This window comes from Ranitomeya variabilis, chromosome 4, assembly GCF_051348905.1.
Source record: "Ranitomeya variabilis isolate aRanVar5 chromosome 4, aRanVar5.hap1, whole genome shotgun sequence".
In the NCBI taxonomy this organism is placed as follows: domain Eukaryota; kingdom Metazoa; phylum Chordata; class Amphibia; order Anura; family Dendrobatidae; genus Ranitomeya; species Ranitomeya variabilis.
In genome coordinates, this window is record NC_135235.1 from 428,259,240 (window position 1) to 428,280,303 (window position 21,064).

Here is a 21,064-nt window from a genome sequence, read left to right on the forward strand (position 1 = left end):
ACAACGAGATCGCTATCCAGGACGCTGCAACGTCACGGATCGTTGTCGTTCTCGTTGTAAAGTTGTTAGGTACCTTCACACTAAACGATATCGCTAGCGATCCGTGACGTTGCAGCGTCCTCGCTAGCGATATCGTTTAGTTTGACACGCAGCAGCGATCAGGATCCTGCTGTGATATCGCTGGTCGTTGAACAAAGTTCAGAACTTTATTTGGTCATCAGACCAGCGTTTATCGTCGTGTTTGACACCAAAAGCAACGATACCAGCGATGTTTTACACTGGTAACCAGGGTAAATATCGGGTTACTAAGCGCAGAGCTGCGCTTAGTAACCCGATGTTTACCCTGGTTACCAGCGTAAAATGTAAAAAAAACAAACAGTACATACTCACCTTCGCGTCCCCCCGCTTCCCACACTGACTGAGCGCCGTAAAGTGAAAGTGAAAGTACAGCACAGCGGTGACGTCACCGCTCTGCTGTTAAGGTACCTTCACACGAAGCGACGCTGCAGCGATAGCGACAACGATGCCGATCGCTGCAGCGTCGCTGTTTGGTCGCTGGAGAGCTGTCACACAGACCACTCTCCAGCGAGCAACGATGCCGAGGTCCCCGGGTAACCAGGGTAAACATCGGGTTGCTAAGCGCAGGGTCGCGCTTAGTAACCCGATGTTTACCCTGGTTACCAGCGTAAAATGTAAAAAAAACAAACAGTACATACTCACCTTCGCGTCCCCCGGCGTCCGCTTCCTGCAGTGACTGAGTGCCGGCCCTAACAGCAGAGCGGTGACGTCACCGCTGTGCTGTGTTTTCACTTTCACTTTGCGGCGCTCAGTCAGTGCAGGAAGCGGACTGTGTGACAGCTCCCCAGCGATCAAACAGCGACGCTGCAGCGAAGGTACCTTCACAGTCTTGAGATTACAGTCTATGAGACTACAGTCTATGAGATTAGTCTATGAGATTACAGTCTGTGAGATTAGTCTATGAGATTACAGTCTGTGAGATTACAGTCTATGAGATTACAGCCTGTCAGATTACAATCTATGTGATTAGTCTGTGAGACTACAGTCTATGAGATTAGTCTATGAGATTACAGTCTATGAGATTACAGCCTGTCAGATTACAGTCTATGAGATTACAGTCTGTGAGATTACAGCCCCCCAGCCTTGTCCATGAGGAGACAGCAGTGTGCACTGAGCTCCATGATGAGGAAACACCGTCCATTATGTATAAACCTAGTCTCGCCATTACATCTCTATCAGAGAGCTCGGGAACTATTGCAGCCTGACCACGTGGGGAAAGTGTTCCCGGTGCACCTTCCTGGAAAGCGCTTGTTGCCATGGAGATGAAGCTGCTGAGAGGCGCGAGACCGGGGTTTGAAGTCTATCAGTTACTATAGAAACGAGGCCCAGGTTGCAGGAAAGGAAGCGATCTGTGCGCGACTGGAGCGGACTGGAAAGTGTGGAACCCGGAATGTGAGTAGTGAAGCACACATGGCAGCGGCGGCCATTCTGGGGTATCTCTGGGGAGTCACTGCTGTGGGGCAAGGGAGCCATGTTGTGAGGGCGTGGTCAGGGAGTGTGGGGGAGGGGCGTTGCCTTCGTATAACCCGCATGTCCCTGTGCCTACTGCCTGCATCCTATACCTGTGGTCTCCTCCGACCATCAGACCTGTGCTGCACCCACAGGCACTGTGTAGCCCCCACTATATTGTCCGCCCGCTGGAGGGAAGTGACCCCCGGAGAACAGTACACAAGCACCCACTGAGATATGACGGCGGCGGACATTCTGTGTGTTCTCCCATGGGCGACATTAATTATCCCCTTTCTACAGGCTGCCGTCACACTATCAGTATTTGGTCAGTATTTTACATCAGTATGTGTAAGCCAAAACCAGGAGTGGGTGATAAATACAGAAGTGGAGCATATGTTTCTATTATACTTTTCCTCTAATTGTTCCACTCCTGGTTTTGGCTTACAAATACTGATGTAAAATACTGACCAAATACTGATAGTGTGACGGCAGCCTAAGTGTTAAATCTGTGCTCCAGGGTGGTCCCACTGATCCCCAGAGTAGGGGGTCCTCTGCTCCTGTGTGGATGGTGCCGTGGTGCGTGTACATGACGTGTGCTCACTGCCCTGTCACCCATGTGCTACCCCTCCACACGGGGCACAGGACCACTGTTCTCAGGCCATGTGCTACCCCTCCACACGGGGCACAGGACCACTGTTCTCAGGCCATGTGCTACCCCTCCACACGGGGCACAGGACCACTGTTCTCAGGCCATGTGCTACCCCTCCACACGGGGCACAGGACCACTGTTCTCAGGCCATGTGCTACCCCTCCACACGGGGCACAGGACCACTGTTCTCAGGCCATGTGCTACCCCTCCATCCACACGGGGGCTCAGGACCACTGTTCTCAGGCCATGTGCTACCCCTCCATTCACACGGGGGCACAGGACCACTGTTCTCAGGCCATGTGCTACCCCTCCATCCACACGGGGGCACAGGACCACTGTTCTCAGGCCATGTGCTACCCCTCCATCCACACGGGGGCTCAGGACCACTGTTCTCAGGCCATGTGCTACCCCTCCATTCACACGGGGGCTCAGGACCACTGTTCTCAGGCCATGTGCTACCCCTCCATTCACACTGGGGCTCAGGACCAATGTTCTCAGGCCATGTGCTACCCCTCCATCCACACGGGGGCTCAGGACCACTGTTCTCAGGCCCACTGTTCTCAGGCCATGTGCTACCCCTCCATCCACACAGGACGCAGGACCACTGTTCTCAGGCCATATGCTACCCCTCCATTCAAATGGGGTGCAGGACCACTATTCTCAGGCCATGTGCTACCCCTCCAATCACACGGGGGCTCAGGACCACTGTTCTCAGGCCATTTGCTACCCCTCCATCCACATGGGGGGCGCAAGACCACTGGGGTGCCTTGACTGTGGTTCACCCAAATTTTCAGCCTCATAGACACATATGAAGTTCTAAGTACCCACTGCCAGACCGTGCATTGTAGTCCTTGTATGCCCTGTCACCCATGTGCTATCCCTCCACACGGGGGCTCAGGACCACTGTTCTCAAGCCATGTGCTACCACTCCATTCACACGGGGTTCAGACCCACTGATCTCAGGCCATTTGCTACCCCTCCATCCACACGGAGGGGCGCAAGACCACTGTTCTCAGGCTATGTGTTACCCCTCCGTTCACACGGGGCTCAGAACCACTGTTATGGGCCATATGCTACCCCTCCATTCACACGGGGCTCAGAACCACTGTTTTAGGCCATGTGCTACCCATCCATTCACACGGGAGCGCAAGACCACCGTTCTCAGGCCATGTGCTACCCCTCCATTCACACAGGGGTACAGGACCACTGTTCTCAGGCCATGTGCTACCCCTCCATTCACACTGGGGCTCAGGACCACTGTTCTCAGGCCATGTGCTACCCCTCCATTCACACGGGGGGTACAGGACCACTGGGGTGCCTTGACTGTGGTTCACCCAAATTTTCAGCCTCATAGACACATATGAAGTTGTAAGTACCCACTGCCAGACCGTGCATTGTGGTCCATGATATTTACTCATGTGAACCCCATCCTAATAGTGATAAAAGTTCCCGTCCCCCCAGAGGTAGGGCCCTCAAAGATCATCAAGATATTACCTGTCCCCTTTAATTCTTATAATCAGATCCCCAGTGGTCTCAATCTGTCACTGTATAAACTGGAATTGTAAATCCTGGGTGGAGTTAGCAGGGTCCGCAATATTAATGTCGATTTTCAGGGCATCGATGAGTGATATGACTGCTGACATACGTAACATTGCCGGGGTCTGCATGCCCCCACTACCTTGTATGTACAGTGTGCATTAGTGGCCTGGGCCCGGGGGCAACGGGCACTAGGAGTCTCAGTCATAGAAGTTGTCTAGAACTTCCAATATTCTGGCACCATAGCATGCTGGATTATTGGACTCCGATGTTTTAATCACTGTTTAGACCTTACTGCATTATAATAATAACAGGGAAGGCTGATGGGAAATCCAGGCCCATTTATAGGTACAGGCCATAGTATAGCCATTGAATACTGTCATTGAAGCTCTTCTCAAGCACAGTTTGCTCCTGTTTTTCAGCAGCACCTGCCCATGGCATAATGTTACCAGAGGAAGCCGATTTAACTGAGCTACTTGCTAAGAAAGAGCAAGAATGGAAAGAGCTTCAGCAGCGACACATCCTCGTTCTCCAGCAAAACCTGAAAGATGGCGTGAAAAATCTCCAAGAGCAGAAGGATCAATTTACCAGACTGAAGAAGGATTTCACTCATAACCTCAAGGTGCTGAGCGAGAGGGACCGCGAGCTAGAACAGTATGGAGTCATGTTCAACCGACTGAAGGTTCTGGAGAACGCAAAGCAATCCGAGATCAGCGACTTAAAGATACAGATCGAGAAACTTCAGCAAGAGGTCCGAAGAGAGAAGAAGAAGCACGATGACTTACAAGGCCACTACCAGCGCAAGGTGAAGGAACACCAGCTAGATCTGGAGCGAATAAACAGGTAATGGACAGGTGGTATTACTGCCCCCAAATCTGCAGCAGTGACTGTGGGAAATAATCAGCTGTAAGCCGAACTGGCACCGTGCTGACAGCAGCAGTGGTGCCTTGTCATTGCCTCCTAGAACAGGATATGCTGTTAATCTGATGACATTTATGTACCTCTTGCATTTCTAAGAAGGTAAAAAGGCTCTGCAGAGCTTACATTCATGTTTCTAGAGCCACGTTTTCAGGATTGCTGGCGGTCCCAGTGGTTGCACCCCCCAGTTATCAATAAGGTAATCCCTATCCTATGGCAATGGGATGACTTGCAATTTCTGGACTATCCCTTTAATGCCGAGAGCGACTCATCAGTTCGGCAAAAAGGATCTTACTGTGCAAGCATTCAGCCCCCTATAGTCGACACTAAAACGCAGGGTCCCATCTTTGTTCCAAACTAGGACAATGGGAGCTGCCCACGGGCTCTTGTTCTCCTGTATGACTCTACTCTGCAGCATGTGCACCAGCATTTCTTTCACTTCTTTGTACATTTGAGGCGGTATCTGTCGGTACCTCTCCCGGATCGGTGCTGCACTTCCTGTGAGTAACTTATGGGTTTTGGCTGTAGTGCACCCGAAGTCATCCTCATGATGGGAGAAGACATCCTGATAACGTTCCAGTACAGCTTCTACCTGCTGCTGTGAGTGTCCTGTCAACTCGGACTTCATTTGCTCAAGAATTCGGCACCCCACCTTTGTGCTTCCAAGCGGGTGCTTCAGGGTCAGGGTGATGGCTACAGTCCATAGGTCTCCCTGCTTCACTGCCAACTGGACGGCCTCTGGTGGTATCAATTCTTCTGGCTTTCCCAGCACCTGCGCTACTTCACTCTTGGGCGGGAGAGTCAGATCATCCTCCCCCATGTTGATGCATCGCACCACAACGGTACCATCGTGGACGACGGCTAATGTCCAAGCAATGAGGAGTCCCGAAGGTACCTGGTCCATTAGGGTTTGTTCTATCTGGACTTCCACCTTTTCGAGGGGCATCCAAGCTAGTACGAGCAATGTGAGCGCAGTCTGGCCAGGTGGAAGGACGAGTTTAGCAGCTGCATGGACTAGCACTTTTCCTCCCCTCAACGTTTCTTGGGCCTGGGTGACCCGTATCAACTGTTGAAACACCTTCCTCTGGGGAGTTCCTGGGCTCCATCGGTCCAGAAAAGCTTCCAGGGATTCGCTGATTAGGACGGTCCCGAGTTCTTTTAGCACATTCAGTAGCAAAGAGCTATTGGAACAGCAAGGGTTAACTGACATAAGCAAAACGAGTGCGACAGTTTAGGTTTCAAACAACACTTATCGTAGCTCCTGGTGAGGTCCTTAGTCCACAGCCTGATGGGGGTAGTAGTACCGGCAACGGCCGGTGTAGGGTCCTCAGATGGGGTCCAAAGTTAACAATCAGTCTTCTGGAGGCAGCGGGCGGTCTCCGGTTTTACCTGCTGAGCCCCTAGTCCATAAGCCCGGACAATCAAATCGGGCAAAGCTGCAGAAGTCTCTGTCCCGCTGGCGTTACCCGGAGGTGTCGGCTGCCGTACATCACAGCGCCGGGGCTCGGGGTGCGGAGCGCGCTTCTCAGTCTGCTGCGCTCTCCCTGATGGCGAAAACTGACCTCTTTGCATGCTTTTTCTCTGTTTCTGGCTTAAACACGCCCCTCTTCCCAGTTCGGACTTCCTGTCCGGTCCCCTATTCCTTACCCCGGGCTACATCGGACACAGCCTTGACAGTTCCGGACCCAGCCCAGAGCAGGTACCCGTAGCCTGGTCTTCCTCCTCATACCAGCAGCACTTACAGTTAGGTCCATATATATTTGGACAGAGACAACATTTTCCTAATTTTAGTTATAGACATTACCACAATAAATTTTAAACAAAACAATTCAGATGCAGTTGAAGTTCAGACTTTCAGCTTTCATTTGAGGGTATCCACATTAAAATTGGATGAAGGATTTAGGAGTTTCAGCTCCTTTACATGTGCCACCCTGTTTTTAAAGGGACCAAAAGTACCGTCATTGGACAATTGACTCCAAGGCTATTTCATGGACAGGTGTGGGCAATCCCTTCGTTATCTCATTCTAAATTAAGCAGATAAAAGGTCTGGAGTTGATTTGAGGTGTGGTGCTTGCATTTGGAAGGTTTTGCTGTGAAGTAAACATGCGGTCAAAGGAGCTCTCCATGCAGATGAAACAAGCCATCCTTAAGCTGTGAAAACAGAAAAAACCCATCCGGAAATTGCTACAATATTAGGAGTGGCAAAATCTACAGTTTGGTACATCCTGAGAAAGAAAGAAAGCACTGGTGAACTCATCAATGCAAAAAGACGTGGACGCCCACAGAAGACAACAGTGGTGGATGATCGCAGAATAATCTCCATGGTGAAGAGAAACCCCTTCACAACAGCCAACCAAGTGAACAACACTCTCCAGGAGGTCGGCGTATCAATATCCAAATCTATCATAAAGAGAAGACTGCATGAAAGTAAATGCAGAGGGTTCACTGCACGGTGCAAGCCACTCATAAGCATCAAGAATAAAAAGGCGAGACTGGACTTTGCTAAAAAAAAACATCTAAAAAAGCCAGCACAGTTCTGGAAGAACATTCTTTGGACAGATGAAACCAAGATCAACCTCTACCAGAGTGATGGAAAGAGAAAAGTATGTTGAAGGCGTGGTACAGCTCATGATGCAAAGCATATCACATCATCTGTAAAACACGGCGGAGGCAGTGTGATGGCTTGGGCATGCATGGCTGCCATTGGCACTGGGTCACTAGTGTTTATTGATGATGTGACACAGGACAGAAGCAGCCGAATGAATTCTGAGGTATTCAGAACCATACTGTGTGCTCAGATCCAGCCAAATGCAGCCAAACTGATTGGTCGTCGTTTCATACTACAGATGGACAATGACCCAAAACATAAAGCCAAAGCAACCCAGGAGTTTATTAAAGCAAAGAAGTGGAATATTCTTGAATGTCCAAGTCAGTCCCCTGATCTCAACCCAATTGAGCATGCATTTCACTTGTTAAAGACTAAACTTCAGACAGAAAGGCCCACAAACAAACAGCAACTGAAAACCACCGCAGTGAAGGGCTGGCAGAGCATCAAAAAGGAGGAAACACAGTGTCTGGTGATGTCCATGAGTTCAAGACTAAAGGCAGTCATTGCCAACAAAGGGTTTTCAACCAAGTACTAAAAATGAACATTTTATTTAAAATTATTGAATCTGTCCAATTACTTTTGGTCCCTTTAAAAACAGGGTGGCACATGTTAAGGAGCTGAAACTCCTAAACCCTTCATCCAATTTTAATGTGGATACCCTCAAATGAAAGCTGAAAGTCTGAACTTCAACTGCATCTGAATTGTTTTGTTTAAAATTCATTGTGGTAATGTCTATAACCAAAATTTAGAAAAATGTTGTCTCTGTCCAAATATATATGGACCTAACTGTATACAGCACGTAAGGACACTGCTGCCAACATGTTTCACTGTAGGCACCATTTGTTTTTCTTTCTCTGTAGGCACCATTTATTTTTCTTTGAACCCCTCATTTTTGTAACGCCATACGGTTTTGAAGGTATCAATTCTTAAAACGTTTATCTTGGTCTCATCACTCCAGATTATAGAGTCCCGTCACAAATTGTTGTGGGGGGATTGGGGGGTGCTTTTGATGTGCATGCTCTTTAGGAGCAGCTTTGTTCCTGGATGACAAGTATACATGTCATTCCTCTGCAGTGTACATCATTGTGTCACGGGAAATACGCACCCTTGTTTGGATTTGTAATTATTCATCTAGCTGCAGTGAACTTCCATGTCGATTTTATGCAACTCTTATCATCAGAAGCTCTTGTTTAGGTCTTAACTTCTGTGGTTGATCTGGACATCTCTGTATGGTGGTTGCATTTCTATCTCTGTAAAATTTTTGTATAACTTTTGCTCCATTATTCTGACTGACAAGTAAAGCTTTGCTGATCTTCCTGTAGCTTGCACCTTTCATGGGCAAAGAAATTTTCTTTCTCAGACCTTGTGACATCATCTTCCTTGCGGTGCCATGGCTGACAGCTTGAAGTGGGAAGAGGTTTTCTTTCTAAAGTGTTTGTCCACTACATTCTGTAATGACCCCACCAATTTAAACCTTGTAAAGAAGTATTGTTGTAAATACCTCTTCTTGTCATCTGTACCTGTTAGCGGTGCTATCACTGACCGCTCACTCGGCATCACGTGACCCCGGCTGCATAATGCACTCCCCATAGTCCTCTGTACAGTATTATGGACTCAATGTACCCACTGACTCTCCTCATCTCCCTCTGCTTCTGTCTCTGCAGAGAGCGTTCTGAAGCGCTGCACTTCTCAAGTGCATTGGGTGCCATGTAGTTACATCATTGCGCTCGCTGTGCCGAGACATCAGACGTGATGGAGGAGGGAGTGTTGCTGACGATCATTTTTTCGTCATTACTTTCAACTGTATTGACACTCAGGATCCTGGTTCACGGACCTTATAGCAGCCTTGCGGCCTGCCGCCATTGGCGGTGTGCCATTGAGTATCAGCAATACCATCTAACATCACACATCGCACCAAAGAGAATCAATTCCAGCTAAGGCTACTTTCACACTAGCGTCGTGCACTGCACGTCGCTATGCGTCGTTTTGTAGAAAAAACGCATCCTGCAAAAGTGCTTGCAGGATGCATTTTTTCTCCATAGACTAGCATTGGCGACGCATTGCCACACGTCGCAACCGTCTTGCGACGGTTGCGTCGTGTTTCGTCGGTCCGTCGCCACCAAAAAACGTTGCATGTAACATTTTTTGGTGCGTCGTGTCCAGCATTTCCGATTGCGCATGTGTGGCCGGAACTCCGCCCCCTCCTCCCCGCACCTCACAGTGGGGCAGCGGATGCGTTGAAAAACAGCATCCGCTGCCCCCTTGGGGCGCATTCACTGCTAGCGTCGGTACGTCGCAACGACGCAATTCGTCGTGCGTCGTACGACGCTAGTGTGAAAGTAGCCTAACACATTATCCATGGGTTGATTAAATGTTTGACAAAATGTAGCAGAATAAATTACTAGTTGAGAATTTTGTAAGACCGCGAATAATGGTATAAATATCCTAATGGCCCTGGCAAAAAAAAGATTGCCCACCCCTGACATAGGGAATGCATGGAGCACCCGGTCGCACATGCACACTGCCACTCTGTGGGACACAGGAAACCATGGTTGTATGCTGCTGCTATCAGGAGGCTGGCACTTTGTACTTAAAGGTGTATTCCCATCTCCAAGGTTCTCGGGGCAGATGAGGATTTCGGTGTCCCTGCACTCACAGACACCTCAATGCCCTCCTTCCTGCAAACATGTAGTTAAAATCAATTCCAAAGATTCTTAATAAGAAAAAATGGAAAGACATTCTAAAAATGACTTTCATAAAAATATATAATTTAACATTGTGATAAGTAGCAAATTATTTTAAAGTGAACCTGTCACAAGGTTTGGCCGATGTCAGAGAGGCCCGGGGCCTGCGCACTGCAGTACTTTACTCTGCCCTCATCAGGGCAAAGTACGCCTGCGCCGGAGCGCGATGCCGGGGAGCCATGAAGCAAGCAGGAGGGCGGCGATCATAAGAAGATGGGAGGACCCGGACCTGTGACACCCATCGGACCGGACCCCCGGGTGAGTATCATAAAACTTATTTTTCTTCACTTGCAGGTCAGATCGGGGCTTATCTACAGCATTATAGAATGCTGTATATCAGCCCTGAAAGGCGGTGGCCGTATCTTATATCTGCCAAAACTGGTGACAGGTTCCCTTTAAGCAAGTACCAAATACAAACTGTAATTCACGAAGTTACTGAAGAACATTGAAAAAAGAACAGTGCAAAGTGCCAAGAAAATATGTAAACTTATAAGGTGCAGCATAACAGAAGAAAAAATAAAAATGATAACACAATTCCTACAAAAGAATTGAAAATGTGTGGAGGTCAATTCATATGCAGTTAATATTTAGCGGTATTTGTTAAGGGGAACCTGTCACCCCCAAAATCGACGGTGAGCTAAGCCCACCGGCATCAGGGGCTTATCTACAGCATTCTGTAATGCTGTAGATAAGCCCCCGATGTTTCCTGAAAGATAAGAAAAAGAGGTTATATTATACTCACCTGGGCGGGCGGTCCGATCCGATGGGCGTCGTGGTCCGGTCCGGGGCCTCCCATCTTCATAGGAAGACGTCCTCTTCTGGTCTTCACGCTGTGGCTCCAGCGCAGGTGTACTTTGTCTGCCTGTTGAGGGCAGAGCAAAGTACTGCAGTGCGCAGGCAGCGGGAAAGGCCCGGCGGCAGAGAGGCCCGGCGCCTGCGCACTGCAGTACTTTGCTCTGCCCTCAACAGGTCAGACAAAGTATGCCTGCGCTGGAGCCGCAGCGTGAAGACAAGAAGAGGACGTCATCTGATAAAGATGGGAGGCCCCGGACCATGACACCCATTGGACCGGACCGGGACCACCCATGGGTGAGTGTAATCTAACCTCTTTTTCTCATCTTTTAGAATACATCGGGGGCTTACCTACAGCATTCCAGAATGCTGTAGATAAGCCCCTGATGCTGGTGAGCTTACCTCACCCTCGATTTTGGGGGTGACAGGTTCCCTTTAAATCCCATCTATTTTTTAGGCACTGTATTAGAGGGAACCTGTCACGTTACAAAATGCTATTAATCTCTAGACATGGGGTTAATCTACAGGTTAAAAGTGTTCTATAGCTGCCTGGCACCTACACTGAGAGCCCTTCAGCCAGGAGGAAATTTACATAATTCCTCTAGGTAGGAGGCCATACAAGCGTGGCTGGCATGGCTTGTGTCACCGCTCAGTACTATTAACCAATTAAGGACGAAAGTGCAAATTGATTAGCTCATGACCCTGACAGAGCTCACTGACCAATCCGTGTTCCTCTCGCTCCTCAATTACAGATGCCTCACTTCTATTGCAGCAGCCTGCATTCCCACGATCAGCATTTGTTGAGTTTTTGACACTGCAGAATTTCTGCAACCATTCTGCACCTTTGTTTACTTGCGTTTTTTACTCATTCGTTGAAACACAGGCAGCAGAGAAAACAGAAAGTTGCCCAAAGCCAATAGTTAAACACCTAAAATACATACATACATACAGACACAAAAAACCCATAAAGATATAGCTAGATGGATGATAGAAATATATTAGGTGGAATAGATAGATATCCTGTAGATTATATAATTTCACAAACCCTCTACAAATAGCCTTTCATGTGGAGTTTATTCTACATTTTTTATGCTTGTTTAACCTAATAAATAAATGAAAATAATAATGCGCAGACCCCTCCCCTATTTTTTATAACAATCCAAGGTAAAGCAGACAGTTGGGGGCTGATATTATCAGGTTGGGAAGGTACATGTATATTGGCCCCTTCCCATCCTTAAAATACAAGCTGGCATCACATTAGATTAGCCAATTCTGGTGCTTTGCCTGGCTCTTTCCAATTGCCCTGGTGCGGGGGTAATGGCTTTTGGGGTTGATGTTAGTTGTGAATTGTCAGCTGGCACAAAGCCCTGAGGTTTGTAATGGAGAGGCATCTATCAGACACCCTTATTACTAACCCAGCAAGAATAAAAATAAACAATCCCTAAAACTTTCTCTGGTTCACCAAGTAAAAAAAATAAAAATAACCATGCCGGTTTGCCATAGTCCTGGGATTCTGACGTCCACAAATGGAAACCTGAAAGACAGAAATAAAGACATAAAAACAATAGACAGTCCATCGTTCACCAATTTATTAAGAAAGCAAAGTTCCCAGCTCCGATGTAGTTCACCGGTCCTAGATCAAACACTATGGATACTCAGAACGACGCTCCATAGACTTTGAGCAGCAGCCTCTTCCGGCTCACTCGAGACCCTATGACTGATGAGTGGTGACATCAGGAATCTTCACAGAAGACTGTAATATGCAGTATTTTGGATGCTGCGAAAATACCAGAACACTAGTAACACTGATCCTGGGTTCGTACTCTTTGGGGGCATTAACATTGCGTTTAGGGTCATGTTTGCTGGTCCCGTCGGGGCATATGTTCAAACCCCCCACAAAACGGGATCCGGACGTATGCGCCAAAAGGGCTATAGACTTTAATTAGTCAAACAGAGCGAACATACGCTTTGCCATGCATTATTTTGGGGAGTGTACGGTCACTTACAGCAGGCGGACACTCAAATGTAGTAAACTGCGACTGATTGTCCGTCTCCTGTAGGCGTACGCTCCTGAAAATGATTCATGGCAAAGCGCTCGTTTGGTCTACATATGTCCGAATCCCATTTTGCAGGAGATTCGAACATAAGCCCTGACGGAGCCACCAAACAGGTGACAGAACTCAATGTGAAAGTACCCTTATGGTCTCTTATCAGTCTGCGGACTGGCAGTGGAAGCACTTCAGCTTCACAATGGAAAGAAAGGTGGCTGATGAGTCTGAGACAGACAGACTTGAAATAATTAGTACCGTATATAGAATTAGATCTATCAGTGTTGCTGCCTAATGCTAAGGAAAAGCTGCGCTTTTTGTTATTTGCACTAGGGCCCCACTAATTCTGACTCCAACTGAGTGACAACTTTTATTTCTAGGTCCTATGGTCTGCCATAGGTGGAAGACACACATCTGAGACTCAGACCTTTCTCTATCTATGTACACAATATACACAATATATATATTACACAATAGACAGAATAATTTGCCAGTGGTCATACTGTACTGTCTCTCACCTATATCACATGAATATCTGAGCATGGTAATCATTCAGGCACTGGGGCGGTTACTCCTTGCCTTCTGTCTTCTACCCGCCCGTCCCTCAAAGTGTGAGGCGTTGCACAGAGCGAAGTCGGATTCAGGGTCCAGGACCACAGAACAAGCCTCTTCAGGATGGACCTCAAATTAAGATTTTCCGTCATAGCATGACCCATTCAGTACTTCCTTAGCATCTTTCCCTGGACAGATCGGTCCTCAATCTGGTGTTACACACCTTACAGTACCCTCCTTTTGAGGAGGACACCTCCTCCCTTTGCTCTCCTGGTAGGTGGTCTTCCTTGTAGCAATTACTTCCATATGTTGGCTTTTTGCTGTCATTCTCTGTTTCTTGTCCTTCCCCTTGGAAAGGTGATATTGCATCTGGTACCCTCTTTTCTTCTTGGGGTGTTTTTCTTTCCACCTTAATTAGCAGATTGTTCTGCCTCCACTCTGTCCTTCTTCGTCATATCCTGACAAACGATCCTTCCAGAAATTGGACTTGGTCAGAACCGTGCTTTACTACGTGTTGGTGACAGTCTCTTTCAGATGTTCAGATTGCTTGTTTGTTATCCTGCAAGGTCCTCGTAGAAGGTACCATCACTCACTGGATTCATTCTACCATTCTGGAAGAGTATCGGGCAAAGTACAGAGTTACCCCGCTGAGGGTTACAGCTCACTCTACTGGGCATTGAGGGACTCCTTGGCCATTGACTATCAGGCTTTGGTTCTGGAGCTCTGCAAGGTAAGTACCAGGTCTTCAGTCCACACCTTGAAATTTCACAGAGACAATGCCTTCATGTCGGCTGGCACGAGTCTGGGTTGAAAGGTGTTGCAAGAGGCAGTCACTCAGGCCATGATGACCTGAGGAAATGTGAATGCCTTATGGCCCTGTCACCTTTTTGTACCAGCGATCTCTATTTTTCCCACCTATTGGGACTGGTTTGGGACATCCTATGGTTTCCTGCATTCCCTAATAAAGCGTCAGATACAAGAGGATCTTTAGTACTACGCATAAAAATCGATTTCTCGTAGCCTTCACTGGGGCACAGCAGCTGTGTTGGACGTGTGTTTGTGGATATTCTCCACTGTGTTTTTCTCCTGTTGCTTCTACTACTGCTTTATCACTGAGTAGCTTGGTGCCAGTAGCCTGGTGTACCCTGCTGAGGAGGAGCTGATTTTTTTTCATTAATTGCAACTCTAGTGTCTTTGTTGCTCAAATCATTGATCCCTTGCTTAGATTCGCCTCATTCTAAAGGATTGACCCACCGGGACATCGTAATAGTGGAATGACGACGCATGGATGAATCGGGTAATAGGGAATTTGCAGTGTGCTTTTTCTATGCACATCTCTCTGTTTATGGTCATCCAAATCCACTATTAGTTATCCATCCAAAATATCTGTGTTTGTCGTATAATTTGGAAGGGGATATCTTTGTGTAATTTCATAAAATTTGTCAATTGCATCTGATCACCCTGCCAGACCACTAATAGGTCATCATTATATATTTGCCAGCACTGCATGTAAATGAGAGATCATCTGCCATTTTGATGAAAAATTCTTATCACATTTTTAAGACCAGAAGAAGAGAAGAAAGGGATTAAAAGAAAAGAAATAACATAATAATAAACCTTCCTAAAAATGTGACAAGTTACAATCATGTCTCTTGCGAAATATGGCTGCACTATGCAAGGAAGGGGAATAACGGAGTATGAATGGACAATATATGGAAGGCAGTGAGATCTAGAACTTAATCGCTTCACCAGACGTTTCCACACATTTCATCTTGACAGCACTCAATGTGTCCTGGATGATCTATATTTTCTCCAAGGAGATTCCTTGCCGGGAGTAATGAGTTCTGCCAGTTCATCTCCTCCAAGTCAGACCTATTGAATTACAGCACACCCATTGCCCAGCCTGGCACACAGGGTGCAGAAAATGGTAGGCAAAATAGCTGTTTAGGTCAGTTTTTCCGTGTTCTTTTATTTCCAAAACACAGTAAAAACTTTTTGCATTTTCATATAACTAGTTGGCCCGTGTGAAATTTTCACACAATGGTTGTCGGGGCGCAGGCAATTTCATGAAAATCAAGCTGGTCAAATGTAAATGTATATAATGAGATGATGAACACATAGAGGTATGTGTCTCACTGACATAAATACACTGCTCAAAAAAATAAAGGGAACGCTAAAATACCACATGCTAGATATCTCTGAATGAAATATTCCAGTTGCTAATTTTTATTCATTGCATAGTAGAATGTGTTCAGAACAATAAAACATAACGATTATCAATGCAAATCAAAATTAATATCCTATGGAGGTCTGGATTTGGAATGATACTCAAAATCAAAGTGGAAGATCAAATTACAGGCTGATCCAACTTCAGTGGAAATGCCTCATGACAAGGAAAAGATGCTCAGTATTGTGTGTGGCCTCCACGTGCCTGTATGACCACCTTACTGTACAACGCCCGGGCATGCTCCTGATGAGGCGGCGGATGGTCTCCTGAGGGATCTCCTCCCAGACCTGGACTAAAGCATCCGCCAACTCCTGGAAGTCTATGGTGCAACCCAAATAATCTGTTTGCACAGCTTGCAAATAATGCCGGCTTAAGTATTGTGGCCATAATATCAACCAATACCTTGCATACATTGTTATGTTTTTGTGCATTTTATATTTTTTCAGGGTGTAGCTGGGCCCTAGATGGCTCTGTAAACTGTGGCCTCTGTTCACACAGGATGCATTACAGTCAGCAATGGTTAGCCCGCTATATGGCGTCATTAATAGGCTTTGAGCCATATGCTCTGCATTTCTGTGTGAACACGCCACATACAGATTATTTGTTTGCACAGGTGCACCAAGCGGCCAATTCCTGATTGTAGGGTGGCTGCCTTATCGGAATAATTGCACCTGTGTATTTGCCATCTTTATTTGGGTCCACTGCACCTTGGCTAGTGCAATTGTTTGGAGGCCCTGGACAGGTAAGCATCTCTGCCTGTGTACTGGTGTCTTGATAATTGCCAATAATTTGCATCTATTGTCTATTCCATTTGCACAACAGCATGTGAAATTGATTGTCAAACAGTGTTGCTTCCTAAAGGTACCTTCACACTAAACGACTTACCAACGATCACGACCAGCGATACGACCTGGCCGTGGTCGTTGTGTGGTCGCTGGGGAGCTGTCACACAGACAGCTCTCTCCAGCGACCAACGATCAGGGGAACGACTTCGGCATCGTTGAAACTGTCTTCAACGATGCCGAAGTCCCTCTGCAGCACCCGGGTAACCAGGGTAAACATCGGGTTACTAAGTGCAGGGCCGCGCTTAGTAACCCGATATTTACCCTGGTTACCATTGTAAAAGTAAAAAAAAAAAAACTACATACTCACATTCTGATGTCTGCCACGTCCCCCGCCGGCGTCCACAGGGTTAAAACTGCTTTCGGCAGGAGCGCTTGCTAATGCTGCGCTGCTGCCGAGAGCTTCCTGCACTGAATGTGTCAGCGCCGGCAGTAACAGCGGTGACGTCACCGCTGAGCTCTGCTTTACGGCCAGCGCTGACACAGTCAGTGCAGGAAGCTCTCGGCAGCAGCGCAGCATTAGCAAGCGCTCCTGACGAAAGCAGTTTTAACCCTGTGGACACCGGGGGACGTGACAGACATCAGAATGTGAGTATGTAGTGTTTTTTTTTTAACTTTTACAATGGTAACCAGGGTAAATATTGGGTTACTAAGCGCGGCCCTGCACTTAGTAACCCGATGTTTACCCTGGTTACAAGCGAACACATCGCTGGATCGGCGTCACACATGCCGATCCAGCAATGACAGCGGGTGATCAGCGACGAAATAAAGTTCTGGACTTCTAGCTCCGACCAGCGATATCACAGCAGGATCCTGATCGCTGCTGCGTGTCAAACACAACGAGATCGCTATCCAGGACGCTGCAACGTCACGGATCGCTGTTGTTCTCGTTGGAAAGTTGCTCAGTGTGAAGGTACCTTAAGTTGGACAGTTTGATTTCACAGAAGTTTGATTTACTTGGAGTTATATTCTGTTGTTTAAGTGTTCCTTTTATTTTTTGAGCAGTGTAAATATGTTTTCACGAATATTTGAGCCCATGTATCCATTATATGTCCATTTTGCAAGCCGGCGAGAAAATCTTGCCATACGGATGCTTACATGCGAGAAAATCGTATCCTCGCACTGCACACGGATGACATATGGATCACTGTTCAGGGAACATTTCTGCAATTCTCGTCTGTGTAAAATGGACTGACTTTTTATACGTTGTGTGTGACTTCAGCCTAAAGGAGATCCCCCAACATTAAACATAATGGTATTTTACTTACTGATCAGAAGGGGTCTGATTGTCAGGACCTTGCAAAAGAACAGGGGCAGCAGCATTTTTTCCCCTCCACAGCAGCACTGCCATCTATCTGCAGTATAGGGAAGTGCAACACAGCCCTATGTATGTGAACGGAACAGCTCCCTGTACAGCAGTGCCACTTTGACAGTAAAAATGAAGAAGGAGAATTGACCCCATAACTGAGCGTATTTACACCATCGTATAATAATTGGGAGTATACCTTTAACCCCTTTCAGTCATTGGACGTACTATTCCGTCCATGTGGGGTGGGCCCTACTTCCCAAGGACGGAATAGTACGTCCAGCGCGATCGGCCGCGCTCACGGGGGGAGCGCGGCCGATCGCGGCCGGGTGTCAGCTGCCTATCGCAGCTGACATCCGGCGCTATGTGCCAGGAGCGGTCATGGACCGCCCCCGGCACATTAACCCCCGGCACACCGTGATCAAACATGATCGCGGTGTGCCGGCGGTATAGGGAAGCATCGCGCAGGGAGGGGGCTCCCTGCGGGCTTCCCTGAGACCCCCGCAGCAACGCGATGTGATCGCGTTGCTCCGAGGGTCTCCTACCTCCTTCCTCGCTGCAGGTCCCGGATCCAAGATGGCCGCGACATCCGGGTCCTGCAGGGAGGGAGGTGCTCAGAGCAGGCGCTTGGTAAGCCTGCAGTGCTCTAAGTCAGATCGGTGATCTGACAGAGTGCTGTGTAAACTGTCAGATCACCGATCTGTGATGTCTCCCCCTGGGACAAAGTAAAAAAGTTTAAAAAAAAATTTCCACATGTGTAAAAAAAAAAAAAAAAAAAAAATCCTAAATAAAGAAAAAAATATATATATATTATTCCCATAAATACATTTCTTTATCTAAATAAAAAACAAACAAACAATAAAAGTACACATATTTAGTATTGCCGCGTCCGTAACGACCCAACCTATAAAACTGTCCCACTAACCCCTTCAGTAAACACCGTAAGAAAAAAAAAAAAAAACGAGGCAAAAAACAACGCTTTATTATCATACCGCCGAATAAAAAGTTGAATAAAACGCGATCAAAAAGACAGATATAAATAACCATGGTACCGCTGAAAGCGTCATTTTGTCCCGCAAAAAAAGAGCCGCCATACAGCATCATCAGCAAAAAAATAAAAAAGTTATAGTCCTCAGAATAAAGCGATGCCAAAATAATTATTTTTTCTATAAAATAGTTTTTATCGTATAAAAGCGCCAAAACATAAAAAAATGATATAAATGAGATATCGCTGTAATCGTACTGACCCGAAGAATAAAACTGCTTTATCAATTTTACCAAACGCGGAACGGTATAAACACCTCCCCCAAAAGAAATTCATGAATAGCTGGTTTTTGGTCATTCTGCATCACAAAAATCGGAATAAAAAGCGATCAAAAAATGTCACGTGCCCGAAAATGTTACCAATAAAAACGTCAACTCGTCCCGCAAAAAACAAGACCTCACATGACTCTGTGGTCTCAAATATGGAAAAATTATAGCTTTCAAAATGTGGTAACGCAAAAAATATATTTTTTGCAATAAAAAGCGTCTTTCAGTGTGTGACGGCTGCCAATCATAAAAATCCGCTAAAAACCCCGCTATAAAAGTAAATCAAACCCCTCTTCATCACCCCCTTAGTTAGGGAAAAATTTAAAAATTAAATATTAAATATTTATTTCCATTTTCCCATTAGGGCTAGGGTTAGGGCTAGGGTTAGGGTTGGGGCTAGGGTTAGGATTAGGGTTAGGGCTAGGGTTAGGGCTAGGGTTAGGGCTAGGGTTAAGGCTAGGGTTAAGGCTACAGTTAGGGTTGGGGCTAAAGTTAGGGTTGGGGCTAAAGTTAGGGTTAGGGTTTGGATTACATTTACGGTTGGGAATAGGGTTGGGATTAGGGTTAGGGGTGTGTCTGGGTTAGAGGTGTGGTTAGGGTTACCGTTGGGATTAGGGTTAGGGGTGTGTTTGCATTAGGGTTTCAGTTATAATTGTGGGGTTTCCACTGTTTAGGCACATCAGGAGCTCTCCAAACGCGACATGGCGTCCGATCTCAATTCCAGCCAATTCTGCGTTGAAAGAGTAAAACAGTGCTCCTTCCCTTCCGAGCTCTCCCGTGTGCCCACACAGGGGTTTACCCCAACATATGGGGTATCAGCGTACACAGGACAAATTGGACAACAACTTTTGGGGTCTAAGTTCTCCTGTTACCCTTGGGAAAATGCAAAACTGGGGGCTAAAAAATAATTTTTGTGGGAAAAAAAAGGATTTTTTATTTTCACGGCTCTGCATTATAAACTGTAGTGAAACACTTGGGGGCTCAAAGTTCTCACAACACATCTAGATAAGTTCCTTGGGGGGTCTAGTTTCCAATATGGGGTCACTTGTGGGGGGTTTCTACTGTTTAGGTACATTAGGGGCTCTGCAAACACAATGTGACGCCTGCAGACCATTCCATCTAAGTCTGCATTCCAAATGGCGCTCCTTCCCTTCCGAGCCCTCCCATGCGCCCAAACGGTGGTTCCCCCCCACATATGGGGTATCAGCGCACTCAGGACAAATTGGACAACAACTTTTGGGGTCCAATTTCTTCTCTTACCCTTGGGAAAATAAAAAATTGGGGGCGAAAAGATAATTTTTGTGAAAAAAAAATGATTTTTTATTTTTACGGTTCTGCATTATAAACTTCTGTGAAGCACTTGGTGGGTCAAAGTGCTCACCACACATCTAGATAAGTTCCTTAGGGGGTCTACTTTCCAAAATGGTGTCACTTGTTGGGAGTTTCAATGTTTAGGCACATCAGTGGCTCTCCAAACGCAACATGGCGTCCCACCTCAATTCCTGTCAATTTTGCATTGAAAAGTCAAACGGCGCTCCTTCCCTTCCGAGGTCTGCCATGCGCCCAACAGTGGTTTACCCTCACATATGGGGTATTGGCGTACTCAGGACAAATTGTACAACAACGTTTGGGGTCCATTTTCTCCTGTTACCCTTGGTAAAATAAAACAAATTGGAGCTGAAGTAAATTTTTTCTGAAAAAAAGTTAAATGTTCATTTTTATTTAAACATTCCAAAAATTCCTGTGAAGCACCTGAAGGGTTAATAAACTTCTTGAATGTGGTTTTGAGCACCTTGAGGGGTGCAGTTTTTAGAATTGTGTCACACTTGGGTATTTTCTGTCATATAGACCCCTCAAAATGACTTCAAATGAGATGTGGTCCCTAAAAAAAAATGGTGTTGTAAAAATGAGAAATTGCTGGTCAACTTTTAAACCTTATAACTCCCTAAGAAAAAAAAATGTTGGTTCCAAAATTGTGCTGATGTAAAGTAGACATGTGGGAAA

At 46.6% G+C, this 21,064-nt stretch overlaps 1 protein-coding gene across 9 annotated transcripts in view; it reads left to right on the top strand.

Annotated features, from left to right (window-relative positions):
* The first annotated feature begins 1,328 nt into the window (after positions 1 to 1,328).
* The window catches only part of CCDC57 (coiled-coil domain containing 57), a 122,967-nt gene continuing 103,231 nt past the window's right edge, over positions 1,329 to 21,064 (top strand). For 5 of the 9 annotated variants that reach the window (XM_077251384.1, XM_077251385.1, XM_077251383.1 and 2 more), the window contains exons 1-2: positions 1,335 to 1,470; positions 4,135 to 4,555. In XM_077251384.1, coding sequence (XP_077107499.1) covers positions 4,155 to 4,555 — 401 coding nt within the window. In that variant the 5' untranslated portion in view covers positions 1,335 to 1,470; positions 4,135 to 4,154. Of the gene's footprint in view, positions 1,471 to 4,134; positions 4,556 to 21,064 lie in introns of all 9 variants that reach the window. The other 4 variants (XM_077251381.1, XM_077251388.1, XM_077251391.1 and 1 more) reach the window with 4 other exon arrangements.